Source organism: Gracilinanus agilis, chromosome 2 (assembly GCF_016433145.1).
Source record: "Gracilinanus agilis isolate LMUSP501 chromosome 2, AgileGrace, whole genome shotgun sequence".
Lineage (NCBI taxonomy): Eukaryota > Metazoa > Chordata > Mammalia > Didelphimorphia > Didelphidae > Gracilinanus > Gracilinanus agilis.
Genome location: NC_058131.1, coordinates 172,662,895 through 172,681,506, shown reverse-complemented (window position 1 = coordinate 172,681,506; position 18,612 = coordinate 172,662,895). Strand labels below are relative to the sequence as shown.

At 35.1% G+C, this 18,612-nt stretch overlaps 1 protein-coding gene across 1 annotated transcript in view; it reads left to right on the top strand.

Moving 5' to 3' along the window:
• The window catches only part of KCNU1 (potassium calcium-activated channel subfamily U member 1), a 274,056-nt gene that overhangs the window by 236,511 nt on the left and 18,933 nt on the right, over nucleotides 1-18,612 (top strand). The window contains exons 24-25 of the mRNA XM_044659543.1: nucleotides 16,300-16,377; nucleotides 18,219-18,358. Of these exons, the coding sequence (XP_044515478.1) occupies nucleotides 16,300-16,377; nucleotides 18,219-18,358 (218 nt within the window). The remainder of the gene's footprint in view (nucleotides 1-16,299; nucleotides 16,378-18,218; nucleotides 18,359-18,612) is intronic.

Genomic DNA, 18,612 nt, shown 5'->3' with positions numbered 1-18,612 from the left:
CCTTAGAGGGAGAGGGTCCAAAGCCTCCAAACATTTATCCTTATTTCTCACTTAATGTCATCATCCAGGAAAAAGTTATATGAAGAGAAAAGCCAAACTAAGTGAAAGCAATAGGGCAAATAGTGCCTTTTGGATGTTCCCATGATTCTGGCTCCTCAGTCATAGCCAATCAAAGAGGCTGGAAAGGGAGCTTCCATCTCTGCAAAGATTTTGTATGAAAAACAAAGCAAGATAATCTCAAGTTTATATTGTAAAAATGTGCCCATAGGTCATCCTGTCCTTGTCTCTCCTTCCTTAAAATGAGACTAAAAATAAGAGACTATTTTTTCAAGAAGAAAAGAAAGAAGGAAAGAAGGAAGGAAGGACAAAAGGAAGGAAGGATGGACAGAAGGAAGGAAGGAAGGGAAGTAAAGAAGGAGGGAAGGAATGAAGGAACAAATTGGGGAGGGAAGATTGTAGGTCTAAGGAATGAAGAAGTTATTATGAAAAGTCTTTTCCTGTTGTCACAAATAAGGAAAATTTTTCTTTCCCTTCTACTCTGAGTTCCACAACTGTGCCTAATTAGTTGGTTTTAAAAATCCTCTGCCCATCCCATTCATTTGTCTTTTCCTTCAATATCCTATGAAGAGTTTGAGGTCAGTCTTGAGGTATTGGACACATCAGGCAGTTTCAAGGCTTTCAGTGATATTAATCTATCCAAAGTTAAATCCAAACAACCAGAGTGCTGCCACTCAATTCATTCCCCTAAACACATCCTGCATAGGAAGGGAGTATGCACAGCCCTCACCACAAGCACCCCCTGGAGGTCAGCAACAACACTTGGGCTTTGCAAACTTCTGCATGGAAAATTTTAGGTCTTCCGGTAATGCTCTAATTACTGCCCTGTCATATCACAAAGGGAACAGGTTGGCAAACCTAGGTACTGAACTAAATAATTTGTGGCATAATCTAAACATATAATGGTAATTAAGTCTGACAACTTAATATGCTACTGAAATTTAAATGTACAGTCGTAATCTACAATTAAGCAATCTCTTGTAATAGCACCCTGCCAGCCTGTAAGATTTCAGGTAGAGTACTGTGTACTCTTCTGTAGCAAAAATATTGACATAAGGAAAATGTAGCCTGGCTATGATCTGACATATATTCAAATTAACTGGTACTGAACATGGAATAGTGAAATAAAAGCAGTAACTCATTCCCTGTCTTTGAGCTGGAATCAGCAGCAGATGCTTAAAACTGTGATAGGGACAGTCATGAGTGCTCCAATACTCTCCTTCACAAGAACATTTACCTCAAGGAAGCCAGTAGAAACTTTGTTTTTGTGGTTTGAGACACTGATAGGTGAATGAATGAATCAATCAATCAATCAGTCAATGAGCATTAATGAAGTGCTAAGTTCTGGGAATAAGAATGCAAGCAAACAATTATCCTAAAGGAGTGTACATTAATAGGAAAAGATAATATATAAAGTAGTCAGAGTCGGCAGAAGAGTATTGGGTTCTTGCAATGGAAGCTGGGTTCCATTGAGAAGAGAAGGAGGAAATAGCACAGGCATCATCATTTGGAAATAGCTGGGAAGTTCATGGAAGAATGGCCTTCAAAAAGGATTGGGATACTCTGCTCATGGAATTCCAACATGACCCCATATCCCAGTCAATCACTTGAGTCTTTGAAGGAAGTGAAAAGAGAGTTGATGAGTATTCTTCTTTATAAAGGCATGTCTATCAAGTTCTGAGAAAGGAGTAAAAATTTCCAACATGGATTGGGAAAGGTAGTTAAAGAAACTATAATCTTCCCCTATTAAAGAAGAACCCAGAAGATAAAGTAGTATAGAGATAGAGTATAGAACATAGATGGCTTATGAATGGGGTCCTCCTGTTCTTAGTTAGTTATATGACTGTCTAACTTCAAGCAAGTCACTTTCATTCCTTTCGTGTCCATATTTTACATCTAGAAAATGAGTAATACCCAAATGATCTATCAGTCATGACCCTTCTAGCACTGACATTTTATGAAACATTAAGAAAAAATGAATGACAACCTTTCCGAAATATCTGCTATTCAGATCATTTTGATTCTAACACAAATTTTGGTTCTTATTTTCTCTTGCTTTTTATAGTCATTTTTTCTCCTTTTATACATTTATCTGCCTGAGGATTTTCAACCAAAGCATATTGTCTTATCAGTCTCAATGAATTTCTTCTCCCCAATTCCAGTGTTAAAGCCTTTTGGTTGGCCATATGTTATGGTTGTGCTTCAGAACAACTTAATGTAATAAGTAATCCTTGATTTCTCTGGAAAACGTAGAGTGCTAATGTCCTATACCTGAGAAAATTAGAGTAGGAAATGCTCATCTGAGTTGGAAGGAGAATTCAGCATTGTCTAGTGCCTTGTTGATCACTATGTTCCTTATGTCAAATACAACATCATTTCCACTTGGACAGGCTACATAACAAGCAGGAGAAAGCAGTTTTCCTTAAGCAATTTCAAACTTAGAAAAAAAGAAAGAGATCAGAAGTTCTGAGTTAAAATGGGCTTCAGAAGAACCCGAGTGGAGGGATGTTTGAAGGGCACTGGGAAATAAGAAAATATGTATAATAATAAAGCTCATTTAATTTTGGTTAAATCAACAGACTTCTTAGAGTCCATCCCTTATGTGGAGAATGAGGGGCAAAGAATTAATGATCAGTAAGATCCTTTCCAGGTCAAGATAGTTTATTGCATTGTTTTAGAACAAGGGTCAAAAAATGGATTTTCATTGATATCATTTTTTTTACAATATCTACATTTCCCCCTTTTATTATACCCCACTACCCCATGCCAGAGAGCCATCCTTGATATCAAAGGATAAAAATATAAAAAAGAAAAAAGAGAGCAAAAACAGTCAACATATTGAAACAATGCTGACATTATATGCAATGTCGCATATTTATGGACTGACCCCCTAATTCTTCCCATGAACAGGAAAAGGTATCTTCTCTCATCTCATGCTTAACTTAGTCTTTATACTATTCAGAGAGTTTTTGATTATTTTGTTGTTGTTCCTCTTATTTATATTTTAACCATTATATACACATATATTCATAAATATGTAAACATACATATATTTACATATATAGGTACAAATTATAAACATTTTCCTAACGTTTCATGTCATTTCCTATAAATATTTCCATACTTCTCTGTTTCATCATGTTTATTATTTCTTTCAACATGGTAATGTTCCATTATATTTAGGTACCACAATTTATTTAGCTATTCTCTAACCAGCAGACATCCACTTTGTTTGTAGTTTATTGCACTTCAAATAGTACTATTAAAATATTTGGATGTATGTGAAATTTTTCTTTTTTGAATGACTTCTTTGAGGTATCTGTTTAGTAGTGGAATATCTGGGTGAAAAGGAAACTTTAGCCACTTTATTTCTATAATTCCTAATTGCTTCCCAGAAGTCATACCAACGAATAGCTCCATCAGTTATATATCAATGTGCCTGTTTTTCAACAATCCCCTCAATGCTGTTCCCTTCCTTTGTTAATTTTGCCAATTAGGGATGATGAGTAGGTATGAGTTGTAACCTCATAGTTATTTTAATTAATACTTCATTAGTTTTCACCTTATTGGTAAAGAATTATTTTTATATGCTTGTTGATATTTATAATTCATTTGAGTAACATTTCATATCCTTCAATTCTTAGCTATTAGAGAATGACTCTTGGTATTACATTTTTCTATTGCAAACTTTAATCAGATGATATTACATATAGTTTCCCCATTTGACTATCTCCTTCTTATCTTAAGTATTCTAATTTCACTTGCACAAAAAGTCCTTTAATTTCATGTAATCAAAAAGAGCATTTAAGAGTTTTCTCTGTTGGAGACAGAGCCAACATGACAGAGTAAAGGAAGCAATAATAGCTGTTCTAACATTTTCCCCTCCAAACAACTTTAAATTATTGCCTCAGATTGAATTCTGGAGTGGCATAGTCTACAAACCATTGGGGTGAGACATTTTTTCCCAAACAAGACAATTTAGGAGGTTGGAATAAGAAGTCTATGATACCAGGGTGAGGGGTGGCCCAGAACCAACATAGCATCAATGGTAGCTGTGGGCCTTGAAGGCAGCAAGAACAGTAGCTTCAGGAGCTCTCTGGACAAAGACAGTAAAGAGATCTGGAAATTAGGCAAAAAGAGGTCACAGAGGACCCCTGTGCAGAGATAAAGAGCCATTTGGTTGCTCCATTACCTATATCCACTCCCAGGTTACCAGTCCAGGTCACAGAGGAGCACAGAGCTTGCACAAGCACAAGCAGGGGCCCTGAGGATTATTGCTTTTGGATGCAAAGGATCAAGGACCCTGGGTAAGGATCACTGTGCAGATGAGGGTAGGATGGACTATACTTCTCTCCAGATCTATCTCCTTAAAACACTGAAAACTTCCAAACCCCAAAATGTTGCTCTGCAGTTTCTAAAAAGTTTTTTGTTTGTTTGTTTTGTCATTTTCTTGTTACTTGTAGTATTTTCTCTTTAATCTGGGAATTATGGGACTTAGCAATGATGTTCCTGTGAATTTTTATCTTTGGGTTTCTTTGAGGTGTTGATTGATGGATTCTAGCAATATCTATATTACTCTCTGATCCTAGAATTTCTGGGCAGTTTTCCTTGATAATTTCTCATAGTATTGAAATTTATTTTGATCATAACTTTCTTTTTTTTAAAACCCTTTCCTTCCATCTTGGAGTCAATACTGTGTATTGGCTCCAAGGCAGAAGAGTGGTAAGGGTAGGCAATGGGGTTTTTGACTTGCCCAGGGTCACACAGCTGGGAAGTGTCTGAGACCAGATTTGAACCTAGGACCTCCTGTCTCTAGGCCTGGCTCTCAATACACTGAGCTACCCAGCTGCCCCCTTGATCATAACTTTCTGGGAGTCCAGCTATTTTCATACTCTCTCTCCTTGCTCTTTCTTCCAGGTCAATTGTTTTTTGTGATAAGATGTTTCATATTCTCTTCTAATAATTTATTCTTTTGATTTCAATTTATTATTTCTTGTTGTCTTAGGGAATTATTAGCAGTTCCTTGTCCAATTCTATTTCATAAAACATCATTTTCTTCTGTAAGTTTCTGGATCCCTTTTTCCTTTTGGGTATATTTCTTTCATAATTTCTTTTGATTTTCTTGCATTGCTCCCATTTTCTCCCTATTTTTCCTCAACTTTTCTCACTTGGTTTTTGAGGTCTTTTCAAAGCTCTTCCAAAAACTCTTTTTTAGCTTGTAGCCATTTATTATATTTATTTGCTGTTTTTGAAGTAGGCGTTTTACATCACTATACTCTTGAGTTTGAGCAGAGATCTTCTCTGTTTCCATTATAATAATCAATAGTTCAATTTTTTCTCCTTTGCTTAATCATTACTTATTTATTTATTTTAATTTTAGTGGTCTCATCAATAGATTTTAATTATTGGCTCTTTACTGGACTTCCATAGTTTCTAATTTGCTAGGCTATTCTACCTCAGATTTCAGGATTTTTTTCTGTTTGTTATTTTTTGTACAACATAGTCTGATGTAATCCTGGGTTCCCCCACTCAAGCCCCAGTCTCTGTTTGACTTTAAGCGCTCTGTCCAGAGCCAGTGGGCAGCTCTGCCATTGATTTTACCTCCCCCTATGGCAACAAGCAGGGATTTCATTCACCTGGGAGTGACCACAAGTTCCCAGTCCCTCAGCAGCCACACCCACCAGTGCCCATTCCGTAATTCTCCCAGTGCAACAGCCTAGGACCTAGCAGGCATCCAATCTGAGTTTTTTTTGGCTTTGCTCCCAAGTCCCTTGTTTATTAGCAGTGGCCCAACTCCCAGAGATTCCACTTTGTCCACTTCTTCAATCCCCAGCTGTGGGGATTGTTTCTATTTGTTCTTTGAACAACCTATTTTTTAGAATTATTTAATTTCCAATTTTTAATTTCTCTTTCCATGTCCTCTTATTGCTTGTAGTTCTTATTAAATTATGATATAAATAGGATGCATTCAATATTTCTGTTTTTCAGCATTTGTTTGTGAGGTTTTATGACTTAATACATGGTCAGTTTTTGTATAGGTACAATGTACTACTGAGAAGAATATGTATTCTTTTCTTTTCCAATTTTGTTTTCTCCAGAGACCTAGTAAATCTTTAAAACATTTCTAAAATTCATTGACCATCTTAAAAGCTTTCTTGTTTATTTTTATTAAATTTATCTAGTTCTGAAAGAGGAAAGTTGACATTTCCCACTAGTATAGTTTTCCTGCCTATTTTATCCTGAATATCATTGAATTGTTCTCTTTAAAAAGTGGAGGCTATAATATTTGGTGCATGTGTTTAGTACTGATATTAATTCATTGCCCATCATACCTTTTATCAAGAAGTATTTCCTTCTTTATGTCATTTAGTTAGATCTAGTTTTGCCTTTGTTTTGTCCAAGACAATGATTGCTAGTCCTGCGTTTTTTAAACTTCAGCTGAAGGATAATAAATTCTACTACACCTCCTTATCTTTACTCTATGTGCGACTCCCTGATAGAAATGTGTTTCTTTTAAACATATCATAGGATTCTACTTTTTAATCCACTCTGCTATCAGTTCCCATTTATAAGTCATTTTATCCCATTCACATTCACAGTTATGATTACTAACTCTGTATTCCCCTACTTCTCATTTCTCCCTTTTCATCCTGCTCTTTTTCTCTCCTTTAATGCCACCCATCATCACAAATGTTTTGCTCTTAATCAGCACCTCTTCCTCTTTGCCCTCTCTCCTATTAACCTTTTCTTATTCCCCTCTTCTTCTCTATAAGGTAAAACAAGTTTCTATATCCAATTGAGTATGGTTGTTACTCTCTGCCTGAGTCAGTATTGATAAGAATAATGTTTAAGCATTACTCATCACCATCTTCATCCTCCTACCCACTGTAATATATTTTGTACTTATTCAGGGGAGATAATCTTTACCCCATTCTGCTTCTCCCTCCTTTCTCACTGCAATCCTCTTCTTCACCCCTTAATTTTTTTTATATCATGTCATCTTAGTCAATTTACTCCTATATCTCTGTCTATGTATAATCCTTCTAAATGCCCTAATATTGATAATTTTTTTAAGTTACAAGAATCATCTTCCCATACAGGAATTTAAACAATTTTACCTCATTGAATCTCTTAAGTTTTCTTTATCTTTTTATGTTTCTTTTGAGACTCATATTTGAAGATCAAATATTTTGTTCAGTACCTGTTTTTTCATCAGAATGCTTGAAAATCTATTTTATTGAATGACTATTTTCCCCTGAATGAATACATTCAGTTTTTGGTGGCAGGGAGTAGTAACTCCTTTGTCTTCTGGAATAACATATTACAAACCTCTGATCTTTTAATGTAGAAACTGTTTAGTCTTGTATTATCCTGACTATGGCTCCATGATATTTGAATGGATACTTTCTGGCTTCTTGCAGTATTTCCTCCTTGACCTGAAGTTCTGGAATTTGGTTGTAATATTCTTGGGAGATTTTGGTGATTTATTTCAGGCAATTATCAGTGGACTTTTAAAATTCATATTTTACCTTCTTGATCAAGAATTTGAGGGCAATTTTCTTTGATTATTTTTCAGAATATAATGCTTAGGCTTTTTATTGTTATTATAATGGCATTCATGTAGTTCAATAATTTTATATTGTTTCTCTTGAATCTATTTTCTAGGTCAATTGTTTATCTAATGAGATAGGTCATGTTTTATTCTATTTTTTCATTCCTTTGATTTTGTTTTATTTTTTCTTGTGTCTCAGGAATTCATTACCTTCCACTTACCTAATTCTAATTTTTAAGGAATTATTTTCTTCATTGGAATCATTTTTACCTCTTTTCCACATGGCGAATTCTATTTTTAAAAAAAAAATTCTTTGAGCATTAATAGGAAATACTTAAACTTACTCTCAGCAGAATTAATCCTGAGAAGAAAGAGTAGCTAGATTCCCTGGGATATTGAATTCTATCTTACCCTACAGAGAAAGTCAGAAGGGATAAACAAAGGAGGGTAGTGAGTGGGGGGGTTCAAAAAGGGAGGGAAAAGAAGGTGAGGGAATTCAATAGGCCTTAAAAATAATATGAGGGGAACAAAAAGGAAGAGGGTGGAAAGGGAATTAAACTAAAGGATGAGATAAGGGGGACTGATTTAAATCAAACCACTGGTTTAAAAGGAAATAGCCTAAGAAGAAGGGGGGTAGAAATAGAAGAGGATACCAAAATGTCTGGAAATATACAGCTGATAATTATAACTCTGAATGTGAATGGGATGAACTCACCCATAAAACAGAAGCAAATAGAAGAGTGATTTAGAAAACAAAATCCTACCATGTGTTGTCTACAAGAAACCTACATGATGCAGGTAGACATACATGGCCTTAAGGTTAAAGGCTGGAACAAAATTTATTGGGCTTCAATGGAGAAAAAGAAGACATGAGTTGAAATTATGATATCTGACAAAGCTAAAGTAAAAATAGATCTGATTAAAAGAAATAGGGAAGGTAATTACATCCTGATAAAAGGCACTATAGACAATGAAGAAATAACAGTACTCAGCATGTATGCAACAAATGGTATAGCATCCAATCTCTAAAGGATAAACTGACAGAGATAAAGAAGGAAATAGATAGTAAAACTATATTAGTGGGAGTCCTAAATCTTCCTCTATCAGATCTAGACAAATCAAACCAAAAAATAAATAAGAAAGATATGAGAGGTTAATTAAATCCTAGAAAAATTGGAGTTAATAGATATGTGGAGAAAAATGAATAAGGACAAAAAGGAATGCACTTTTTTTTCAGCTGCACATGGTACATTCACAAAGCTTGACCATGTCCTAGGGCATAGAAACATGGCAAACCAATGCAAAAGAACAGAAATAATAAATGATAATAAATGTAACATTTTAAGATAACAATGCAATAAAAATAATAATTAGTAAGTGCACATGGACAGGCAAATGAAGTCCTAGAAAAATTAGATTTAATTGATATGTGGAGAAAAATTAATAGGGGCAAAAAGGAATACACCTTCTTTTCAGCTGCACATGGTACATTCACAAAGATTGACCATGTAATAGAACATAGAATTATTGCAAACAAATACAAAAGAGCAGAAATAATAAATGTAACCTTCTCAGATCATAATGCAATAAAAATAATAATTAGTAAGGGCACCTGGACAGGCAAATCAAAAACTAATTGGAAATTAAACAATATGATTCTCCAAAACCAATTAGTCAAAGAAGAAATCATAAAAACAATCAACAATTTCATTGAAGAGAATGACAATGAGGAGACATCCTACCAAATTCTGTGGGATGCAGCCAAGGCAGTACTCAGGGGGAAATTTATATCCTTGAGTTGCATATATTAACAAATTAAGGAGGGCAGAGATTAATGAATTGGGCAACTCAAAAAATTAGAAAGTGAACAAATTAAAAATCCCCAGATGAAAACTAAATTAGAAATACTAAAAATCAAGGGAGAAATTAATAAAATCGAAAGTAAAAAAACTATTGAATTAATAAATAAGACTAGAAGCTGGTATTTTGAAAAAACAGATAAAATAGACAAAGTGCTGGTCAATCTAATAAAAAAAAAGGAAAGAAGAAAACCAAATTGACAGTATCAAAGGTGAAAAGGGAGACCTCACCTCTAATGAAGGGGAAATTAACGCAATCATTAAAAACTATTTTGCCCAATTATATGGCAATAAATATAATAATTTAGGAGATATGGATGAATATTTACAAAAATATAAATTGCTTAGATTAACAGCAGAAGAAATAGAATACCTAAATAATCCCATATCAGAAAAAGAAATTGAACAAGCCATCAAAGAACTCCCTAAGAAAAAAATCGCCAGGGCCTGATGGATTCACAAGTGAATTCTATCAGACATTCAAAGAGCAACTAATCCCAATACTATACAAATTATTTGATATGATAAGCAAAGAAGGAGTCCTACCAAATTCATTTTATGACACAAATATGGTACTGATTCCAAAGCCAGGTAGACCAAAAACAGAGAAAGAAAACTATAGACCAATCTCCCTAATGAACATAGATGCAAAAATCTTAAATAGAATATTAGCAAAGAGACTCCAGCAAGTAATTAAGAAGATCATCCACCATGATCAGGTGGGATTTATACCAGGAATGCAAGGATGGTTCAACCTTAGGAAAACCATCAAAAATTCATTGGAAATTAAATAATATGATTCTCCAAAATCAGTTAGTTAAAGAACAAATCGTAAAAACAATTTCATTGAAGAGAATGACAATGATGAGACATCCTACCAAAATCTGGGGGATGCAGCTAAATCAGAACTTAGAGGAAAATTTATATCCTTGAGTGTATATATTAACAAATTAGAGATGGCAAAGTTCAATGAACTGGGCATGCAAATAAAAAAACTAGAAAGGGAACGAATTAAAAATCCCCAGTTATAAACTAAATTAGATTATAAAAATTAAAGGATAAATTAATAAAAGTGAAAGTAAAAGAACCATTGAATTAATAAATAAGACTAGAAGATGGTACTTTGAAAAAACATTAAAATTGACAAAGTACTGGTCAATCTAATTTTAAAAAAAGAAAGAAGAAAATGAAATTAACAGTATCAAAAATGAAAAGGGAGACCTCACCTCTAATGAAGAGGAAATCAAGGCAATTATTAAAAACTATTTTGCCCAATTATATGGCAATAAATATAGCAATATAGGTGATCTGGATGAATATTTACAAAAATACAAATTGCCTAGATTAACAGCAGAAGAAATAGAATACTTAAATAATCTCATATCAGAAAAGGAAATTGAACAAGCCATCAAAGAACTCCCTAAGAAAAAATCCTCAGGACCAGATGGATTCACAAGTGAATTCTATAAAACCTTCAAAGAACAACTGCTTGACAGAACAAGCAAAGAATGTCTTCTACAAAACTCCTTCTTATGACAGAAATATGGTACTGATCCCAAAGTGAGGTAGAACAAAAAGAGAGAAAGAAAATTACAGACCAATCGCCTTATGAACATAGATGCAGAAATCTTAAACAGAATATTAGCAAAAAGACACCAGTAAGTCATCATGAGGGTTATTCATTATAATCAGGTTGGATTTATACCAGGAATGCAAGGATGATTCAATATTAGTAAAACCATTCAAATAATTGACCATATCAACAAGCAAACCAACAAAAATCATATGATTATCTCAATAGATGCTGAAAAAGCCTTTGACAAAACACAACACCCATTCCTATTGAAAACACTAGGAAGTATTGCAATAGAAGGGAATTACCTAAAAATAATAAACTGTATATATCTAAAACCATCAACAAACATCATCTGCAACAGGGATAAATTAGAAGCATTCCCAATAAGATCAGGAGTGAAACAAGGATGCCCATTGTCACCTCTATTATCTAACATTGTACTAGAAACACTAGCATTAGCAAATAGAGAAGAAAAAGAAATTGAAGAGATTAAAATAGGTAGTGAGGATACAAAGCTATCACTCTTTGCAGATGACATGATGGTCTACTTAAAAAATCCTAGAGAATCAACTAAACAGCTAGTGGAAATAATCAACAACTTTAGCAAAGTTACAGGATACAAAATAAATGCACACAAATCATCAGCATTTCTATATATTTCCTACACATCACAGCAGTAAGAGTTAGAAAGAGAAATTCCATTTAAAATCACCCTAGACATTATAAAATACTTAGGAATCTATCTGCCCAGACAAACACAAGAATTAAACAAACACAACTATGAAACCCTTTCCACACAATTAAAACTAGATCTAAACAATTGGAAAAACATTGATTGCTCATAGGTAAGATGAGCTAACATAATTAAAAATGACCATCCTACCCAAATTAATTTACTTATTTAGTGTTATACCTATCAAATTGCCGAAAAACTTTTTTTACCAAATTGGAAAAAAAGTATAACAAAATTCATTTGGAAGAACAAAAGATCAAGAATGTCAAGGGAAATAATGAAAAAAATGTGAAGGAATGTGGCTCAGCACTACCAGGTCTTAAACTGTACTATAAAGCAGTAGTCATCAAAACAATATGGTACTGGCAAGGTGACAGAAGGGAAGATCAGTGGAATAGGCTTGGGGTAAGTGATGTCAGCAAGACAGTGTATGATAAACCCAAACAACCCAGCTTTTAGGACAAAAACCCACTATTTGACAAAAACTGCTGGGAAAATTTCTCTGAAGTTTTTGCATGTAGCTGCTTTGATCTCATTATCTCCTTTCTGAGTTTGTGCCTTGACTTTCCTTGTGTCCACAATAATGTTTTATGATTAGGGTTGTTTTTTTATGTTTCATCATTTTCCCAGTCTTTTTTCATGAATTTAATTTTTATCTAAAAGATGAGCTCTGCTCTCATGGTTGAGAGGACACTCTCTTAAACTTCATTTTTTTTCCATGCTACAACCTGTACATATAGTTCTGGATATCTACAAGTTCCTTTAAGTTGGGTATGATGGCCTATAGGCTGAAAAGTCTGGAAGTCACCTCCAAATGTTGGTTCGTTCTCCCCGAAGGGCCACCTTTGGCTTACAGAGCCAGGCACACTGTGAGCTAGCTGCCTTATGCTAGGGATAGGAACCTACCTCACGATTGCACAGGGTATAGGGATGTTCTACTATTGACTTAAGCAGGGTGTCGGGATTTCAATATTGGCTTGGGCCTTGGTTGAGAACCTCAAGCAAGGATGGTGGGGGAACTTGCTTTTTGTTCATGATGGTATTCCTTGGTGTGGTCTTTCTTTTAATGAATAAGGGACTGTAGCTAGTAATGATGATAGAAGGAGCTAACTATGATGAGGAAGGTATGGGCCAGTACCAAGGCTGGGCTTGAAACTGAATATAAATGAATCAAGGATCCAGCACCCAGGCTAGCAGAGAGATAGGTGAAACTCACTCTTGCTAGGCACCACGCTCCTTTAAGATGAATATTCTTCAGCCCCTATCCTGATGAGGAAGTGTCTTCCTATTGGTCTATATAGAAGTTTGACAGGAAGGGAGTATGACACTTCCTGTCCATAAGTAATGGAGTTTATCCCTGATGCAACTCTTCGAATCTTCAGGTAGCTGTCCCTGCTTGGCCTTAGATGGGGTAGGCAATAACCACAAAATTCTTAGATTAAAGCTAAGGATTTTATTGATAAATGGAGTATAGGTGATAGGGTATTGGAAAGAGGGTTAGGTAAAACTAAGAACTAAGGACAGATGATTTCTCAGACTTAAGATGTTATAAGATCTTTCCTGAATGCTCCTCTTTGATGTAGTCCTGAATGATGTGATCTCTTTGGTAATAAATAAAATTATTCTTTGGCTAAAGGTTGGTTTAGTTTGCCAGATGTGATGTTAGTATTGTCCTGCAGAATTGGTTTGACCATATTCTGGCCTAAATCTACCCACATTCCTGCTCCCACCTCCCTGGATCCCAAAAAGGTATGAGGGCAAAGTGAGAAGTGAATTAATTCAGGATCTGCCAGCTTTTTTTATACCCTGGTTTCCAACTGCCAGGTGGCACCAGACACCTGGCTCATGCCAGGTTCCACATTCTAACTAGGGCAAACTGCCAACTTGCCCCATGCAAATATGGCAGTATATTTTTCCATATTACATTCTGAAGGATGTGCTTCCACAGCAGAGAAAGAGACTCTTTCTGCCTACTTTCCTAATTTTCTTCTGCAGAAAAATTGCTTTTGTCCTCTTTTTGCTTTTTCTGCTGCAGTACTGGTTTCAAAGCATTATTTTGAAGTTTAGTGGAAAGAATTTTCAGAGAAGTTTAGCTTCCCCTGCCTCTACTCCACCATCTTCACTCCACCTCTGTTATTTTTACATTGTTGAGATTTTTTCTTCCAGATTGCCTTTTACTTCAGCATATTTGTTTTACAAGTCTGTAGCTCTCTTTCATTTCTTTAGAGAAACCTGTCATTTTGTATGCAAATTTTCTACTTTGATACTTATTTCTGCTATATAAGGTATATGTTCTGGCATTTTGTTTCTCTCTTCTCTGATATATTATCTTTTTATTTCTCTTTATTTCATATTTGTTGTTCTTTTATAATTTCCATTTCCCTTTTGAACTATGCTGGAACATCTTGTTTCATATTCTCTCAGAATTCTATAGGATTCTGTATTTCATTGAATTAATTCAACTTTCTCTGACTAGTAATATCTATTTAGAAAATTTTGTAGTTTTTTATAGTTCTAGTACTCATCCTTCTTATTTTAGGATCATCTCTTTTGATTTTTCTACTTGTACTTTAATTAAAATGGAATGTTTTTTCATCAGAATCTATAGTGATTTTATTCCCTTTTTGATTATATTCCTGAGTCACTCGTATTCTGATTCCTTCATTTTTGATAAGTATAAAACCCTAGAGTGGACTATATATAATTACATCAGGTTTCTCTCCTTTGGGGATTTACTTTTCACTGACCTCAGTCCCTGTCTTAAGTAAGTTCTGGGAATGGGGGATCAGGACTGGGTTCCAACTATATTTCATTTCCTTCTCCTTCAGGTCTGTCATTCTCCCTAAACCCTAACTCAGTTCTTTTCTCTAGTTCTTTTCTTTTCTGTCTGGGCTTAGTCAGCTTCTGCCTCTTTTTTAAAGGGTTGAGAATAATCAGTATTGCTATTCTGGGCAGTCTGCAGCTCTGGAATTTCCTATCTTAGAGGTTCCACAGAAGGAAATCCCATTTTCCCCAAACAACATTCCTTCACTTGTACCCCTCCCATAGCTAGTCAGAGTTCATGTTTGCTGCTTATTGAAACAGGTGTGTATAGTGTTATAAAAAGTTTTCTTAATTTCACTCTGTCTTGTTAAGAGCAGAATTTCTATGATCTCACTCTGTCTCTTTAAGAGGCAATAACAGACTCTCATCCTCTGTCTCTTTAAGATATCAACTTTAAAAAAGAGTTAAGAGGGGTTGGTTCCATTTTCTCTGGCTTTTAAGGGAGCAGGAGTTCTGGGTGTTCTGTGTTAGTCTCTCTCTGTCAAGAGGATCTGATAGTTGATTTCTGAGAGTTTGGATTCAGATACTGGTTAAGGAGGGTAGAGGAGATAAAGACTTGATAATGAATTATAATTTTAGTTAAATAGTTTAGATAGGCATGCTTTGCCAGGCAAGAAGACCCTGCCCAAGAAGACAGATTTAGGGTTTATTAGAATTTTTATTGTAGGATTTTGTATTTAGCTTATAAGAAATATCTTATTTCCTACTTCCTATTTCCTAGCCTAACCTCTCCTGTGAATAAATAAGTGTTGGTGATTTACCAAACTGATCTCCACAATTTCTTGAAACTCCCACCAATACTTTCAACCCCTAACAATAGACAGGAGAAAGAATGTTCTCTGAGTCTCTATAGCAGAAAAATAATTCCTTTATATGCCTCAAGTACAAGCTATGGGTGAGTTTGTGTGCTCTGCCCTAGGGTAGAAGCTGGTAAGGGAGGGATGTTAAGTAAGTGCTTCAGGGCACCAGCATCAATGTATGTTACTGTTATATAGCCACATTTCTGACTTTCTTTTCTGGTAGATTCAACTGTAATTGCTTTACCTCTGTTGCATAATTCCTTTTTGGAGATTTTCAAGATTCAGTAGGTACCAGAGCAATTTCTGCTCTGTCATCTAGTTGGCCCTGTAATCTGCTATCTCCAGAAGATACTTAGAATGCTTGCCCCACTCAAATCCTCCCACAAACAGCTAGATTGCCTTCTCTAGGATTAATTGAAAGTAATTTTTAACCATCTGGCCCTTAAGTCCTTAATTACAACTACCTTGAATTAAAAGTTCTGAAAGAAAATTGGCTTTTTGAGAGGGGTGGGCTAATATTTGACAAAACAATTGCCACTTAGCGCTTCCATCCTACAGAATATTTTTTTTTGTTTGTTATGTCAATAACAAAGGAATCTCCAGAGAGCCATTTATTCTTATCCCTAGAAGTCGCAATTAAATAAATAGAGCTTTGGAAGAAACTATGCCAATGAGAGAGAGAGAGAGAGAGAGAGAGAGAGAGAGAGAGAGAGAGAGAGAGAGAGAGAGAGATTAGGAAAAAATTTAACTATACAGAATAATTTGATTGGGGCCATGCACAGTGGTATTATTTAAGTAAATTGCTGAGATGAATAAAGCAGATTTACATTCTTGTAAAGTCTTCAAGTCACTGTTCTCACATTTACTAGCTTTTCCATTTTAACTGTCTATTTCTACAGAAAAGTGTGCCAGACTTTCCTCATATTCCAGTCCATTTCAAGGAAATTTTAGACGGATTCCCATCCTTATTGAACTGAGTAAGGTTTTTTGAGGGGAAGGGGGGTACTAGGGGAGGTGGTATTCACATGGCTAATGTGAACCCTATATTACTATGTCCAAGATTCTATTTGCAATTCACAGATAAAGGACCATAACCTATATAGAAAACATTCACTGTCTGTCTAGATGCTGTGACTGTGAAAGGAGGCAGTCGGGCATAATGAACTTTTAGAACTTTGGTGACATTATCTAGTTGAAGTCCATTATCAACCTAATGCCGATAGATAAGGTCATCTTCATGGTTTGGCTTTTTCTGCTTCAAGGAAAAAGATGAATTTCATATCTCCTCTCTACATGCTGACTATATAAAAGAGCAGACCACAATTGTTGGAAAAAACTGACCATTTATGGAAGGAAGTTGTGGGGTTCTTCAAAACCCCTCTCACTAAGCTTCCAATGCCTGAATTTGTACTATTAAAGATTCATTCCTTTGTTTGAACTATTGGTCTATACTTGCTGAGGTTATCTTAGTAAAATCCAATACTTCTGAGATGACTGATATTACTTCTTGAATGTATTCTCTGAGAGGAACAATGGGTAATCTGAAGATACTAGGAGTGTGGTGGGGCTTGGGATGGAGTTAAAAAATGAGGTAATATTAATGAGGGTACAAGCAAAGAAAAAAAAATACAGGGACAGGGATGTGAGAATTGAATTTGGAAAACAAACCGTTGTTCATGTGATACCCAAGTGTTTTATAATGGCATTTTCTGGTATGATGGTAAGAAAATAATATATGTAAAATGTTTTGCAAACTTTAAAGTACTATATAAATGTTAGTAATTGTTGGTAATATTAAATATATTGTGGGTATGGCTTTGAAGCCATTATAGGTAGTCCTAAAGTTAACCATGAGGACATAATCAGTGACTCTATAATACCAACCTCAAGTGCAGCCAAATTATGTTATTCACTATACATTCTGAGAATTTAGACTTCTCTAATCCTAGGGAGAGTCCAGAAGCCTATTATCTGTTACTGATCATTCCCCGCACATTACCCTCTTAATGACAGAAGCTCTTTCTTGCTCTTTGCTACTGAAGTTCTTAATATTTCCTTTTTATCTCCATTTGTGCCATTACCTGTTCCTCATACGAATACATACTAAAGACTCTAATAGAAAGCATTTTGTAAGATGGACTGATTGAGAAAGGAGCCAGGAAGCTCTTACCAAAAGAGGAGGGAGTCCTTTCATGAATCAGTATTCAGAGGAGTCTAAAATTCCTCTGAAAAATGAGAGACTTTGTGACAACAAACTGCTCATCAGATTATCCTAACTTGAAAACTACCTCTCCCAGCTGTTTGCTAACTGGTCTAGTGTTAAAAAATGGATGTTTTTTTCCAACCACTTTTTCGGGCACTAGAATATGGAATGCATTGTGACTTATTGTCAAACAGCCAAGGACAGGGAGGTTATTAAGACTGGAGGCTTTTCATTTTCTTCTCCAGTCTAGAAACATTAATATACAGGAAAGTGTGTGTATATAATTACATGTATGTATACTTTATATATGAATGTAAGTGTATTCATGTAAACACATTTGTGTATGCATATATAAGTATTATTTATATACATACATAAGTGCACATACACACACACACACACACATATATATATATATATATATATATTCTTGATTAATGAAAATGATGAAGGGATACAGATTTCATTTAGAAGGAAACAATTTGGACCTTCTTCAGATCCACCAAAGTGAAATGTTTTAGTTATCAGGCCCTGACATAGAAAATAGTGCTCCAATCATGCTGTGTTCCTATGCTTAGCCAGCTGCCCTGTTCTTTTTATTTTCTTGTCTTGCAGAAAATGCTTCCAACATTCAATTTATTGATCAGCTCTGTGGAATGAACCCTGACCTCCCAGAAGCAAACCTATATTTCAGTACCTCCTTCTCTACAGGTGCTGTCTTTTCATGTGACTTTTTAGAATCCCTCTTTGCCACGGTAAGTGCAACATTGAGGGTCGCAAACCTAATTCAGGCCTTAAAAGAGTTTTGGAGTTGGGTGATCAAAGAATTAGAAAATAATTGTGAAAGTAAACATCTGTATCTCTGGCAACATTGCCAAGGGATATGTATAGACAGTGCCTCTTTAGATTCTTATACCAGGCATATGATTTGGGACAGGGAAGGTAAGTCCATTGTATAAATGAGGAAGCAGAGGCAGAAAGGCCTAGTGATTTTCCATAGAACTATTAT